The 2,927-nt window shown below is 39.2% G+C and overlaps 1 protein-coding gene across 1 annotated transcript in view; it reads left to right on the forward strand.

Moving 5' to 3' along the window:
• The first annotated feature begins 2,605 nt into the window (after nt 1–2,605).
• The window catches only part of LOC103194565 (olfactory receptor 8S1-like), a 2,669-nt gene continuing 2,347 nt past the window's right edge, over nt 2,606–2,927 (forward strand). Inside the window, exon 1 of the mRNA XM_042780544.1 lies at nt 2,606–2,796. Coding sequence (XP_042636478.1) covers nt 2,606–2,796 — 191 coding nt within the window. The remainder of the gene's footprint in view (nt 2,797–2,927) is intronic.

Below are 2,927 nucleotides of genomic sequence, written 5' to 3' on the forward strand. Positions count from 1 at the left end.
GGGTACCATCTAGCTCTGGTCTCAAGGGCCATCATGTCCTAGGACTGACTGCTTCCAAATGCCCTTGTTTTTTTTTTTTTTTTTTTGCATTCTTCTTTGCTTCCAATGATAGGGGACCATTAGCTGCATCTTAGATGGTCGCTTGAAAGCTTTTAAGCCCACAGTCACTACTCACCAATGTAGGATGCGGAGCAAGGCTCTTATGGATTTTGTTGTGCCAACTGATTCTGGTGTCCCCCAGTACCATGGTCCTGAGACAGTAGATCTATTGGATCTCTCTCCCATAAAGTCCGGGTGTCTGTGAGGGATTACTCTGTTTCTGTCTTCTATTGTTTCTGTAAGGATTGCAGGTATTTTGTATCACCGGTGTCTGTGCAAGATTAGTCTCAGCTGAATCTATCCTTGGTCTAGACTATACTCCTGTTCACTGACCCCCATCTGATCCTCTCAGGTGTTTATGTATTTGTCTGTAGCCTGGTGTTTGGTGTTAATGGTAATGCAGTATTGTGGACACATTGGTTGGGATTAGCATTTGTTATCTATCTCTTATATGCACAATTCAGTGTCCTCCCACTTCCTAATGTTATCATGATGGTCACAAATCCTTTCTGTATTTCCCTCCCCTTACCTGCATCAGTGTGTGGGCCATAACTAGCTGGTAATTAATCTCTCCCAGGAAAAAGAATCTTGAAGAATAATATTAGTCATACCAAACAGAAATTGAATATTTTCTCTCTATAGCTAATATTAGTATTTTTCCATGTTGCTACATAGCCTTATGATTAACATTTTATTGACATAATATTATTCTATTTAATTGGTGTTTAGTTATGTATTCTAGGATATGGAGTTATTTAAGTTTTTCTAATTTTTTATTTTGACATATAACACTGCAGCCATACATCATTCTACATTTTATGTTTCTGTTCTTTAGAGTTATATTCTTAGTATAAACCCAAGCATCTACAGGATTACTGAGTCAAAATGTATAGATTACAATGTCATTGGCAATTTATAGATGTCACATTCATCTGAATCTTGTTAGGATGGTATTGTAAAATTTGGAAATTAAATAATCACAAAATTGGACCCATGCTCTTATTTTATTAATTTATTTTTTAACTGTTGTAAAATATATATAACCCAACCTTTGCCAAGTTAACACTTTTCACATGGACAATTTGGTGACATTAAATACAGTAATCATGTGTTTATGATCACCAGTGAGGGAAAAGAAAAGTCTGTGTTTAAGAAGCATCAAATTTCTGTTTACTTTTTTTTTTTTTTAAACTAGGTAAGTTTAACATTTTTCCAAATACTTTTTTTTTTAATTGAATTTCTTATAGCATGGCATTTCTATTTGTGTCATCAGTATAAAATAAAAACCAAACTCACTGCCATGCAGTTGGATCCGACTCATAGTAACCCCTCCTTGGGTTTCTGAGGCGGTATCACTATGGAAGTAAATCGCCCAACCTTCCTTCTGAGGAGTGGCTGGTGGGTTTGAACTACCAGCCTTCTGGTTAGCAGTCAAGTGCCTTAGGCACTACACCACCAGAGCTCTTCATAAAACAGCAAGGGTAGAATGGACTGAAGAGAAGGAAAGGGAATGGATATGGAGACAAATTCTGAGAAGACAGCAGGAAGCTAGTTGTAATCATCCAGAGTCTTAGTATAAAATGTAGATTCAGTTAAAAGTCATTGCTTAGACCTTTTTTATGCAATGAAAACAATAATAAAGTAGAAGGAGGAAAATAATCATCAGGTTATGAGTCCCTGAGGGACTCCTACCCATTTTAACAATACCTTTCAAGGTTTGCTAGTATAGTGTAGGGGGAGATCTTGGATGTTTGGAAAGCCCCTTCCTATCTCCAGCAATGTATTTCAAACCCTTTTTCCACTTGTTATGAAGAGGCCTAGTGTAGAGGTTAAGCCCTTGGCAGCTACCTGAAACATTTGTGGTTTGAACCCATCAGCTGCTCTGTGGGAAAAAGAGATGGCATTCTACTTTCATAAAGATTTACAGCCTTGAAAACTCTATGGAGACTGTTCTACTCTGTCATTTAGAATCTCTATAAATCAGAATCAATCCAATGAAAACAGGCTTGGTTTGGATTTTTGGTTTCACTTCTTAATCCAAGACTCAGAACATCTCACATACGATAATGAGTTCTACAGTTCTCGACTTTTCATCAGCCACTCCTCGGAAGGAAGACTGGGCAATCTACTTTCATAGTGTTATTGCCTTGGAAACCCAAGGAGGGGTCGCTATGAGTCGGATACGACTCGATGGCAGTGAGTTTTGTTTTGGTTTTTGGTCAATGGCCAAAGCATATAAACTGATTTAGATTCTAAAGAAGTTTGTATATTCACTGGCAGGATTAGTGACAACTACTGAAGAGGGCCAATGGCAGAAAACCTGAAAGTCACAATTGCAATTACTGAACTTCAGTTTACCTTTTCTATTTTTAAGCTGAAAGTAGTATTGCTTGGGAAGTTTTGGGATGTGAAAATGCTATTCTGATCACTAGACATTACTCAGATTACTGACCCATTACTTGTGGTAGCACTGATTTCTTTCTAGGGGTAGAATTCATAACCCACTATGAACAATCTCACTGTCTTCTCCGAGTTCATCCTCCTCGGGCTGTCTGCCGACCCCCATGTTCAGGCTCTGCTCTTCGTGCTCTTTCTGGTGATTTACCTCCTGACCTTGATGGGGAACCTGGTGATGATCCTGGTGATCAGAACTGATTCTCACCTCCACACCCCCATGTACTTCTTCCTTGGACATCTGTCCTTCTTGTTGTTGTTGTTAAGTGCCGTCCAGTCGTTTCCGACTCATAGCGACCCCATGCACAGCAGAATGAAACACTGCCCGATCCCGCGCCAGCCCCACAATCCCTGCTATACTCGAGCCCATCATC

Source organism: Orycteropus afer, unplaced genomic scaffold (genome assembly GCF_000298275.1).
Source record: "Orycteropus afer afer isolate SDZICR_OR568_19922 unplaced genomic scaffold, OryAfe1.0 scaffold00045, whole genome shotgun sequence".
Lineage (NCBI taxonomy): Eukaryota > Metazoa > Chordata > Mammalia > Tubulidentata > Orycteropodidae > Orycteropus > Orycteropus afer.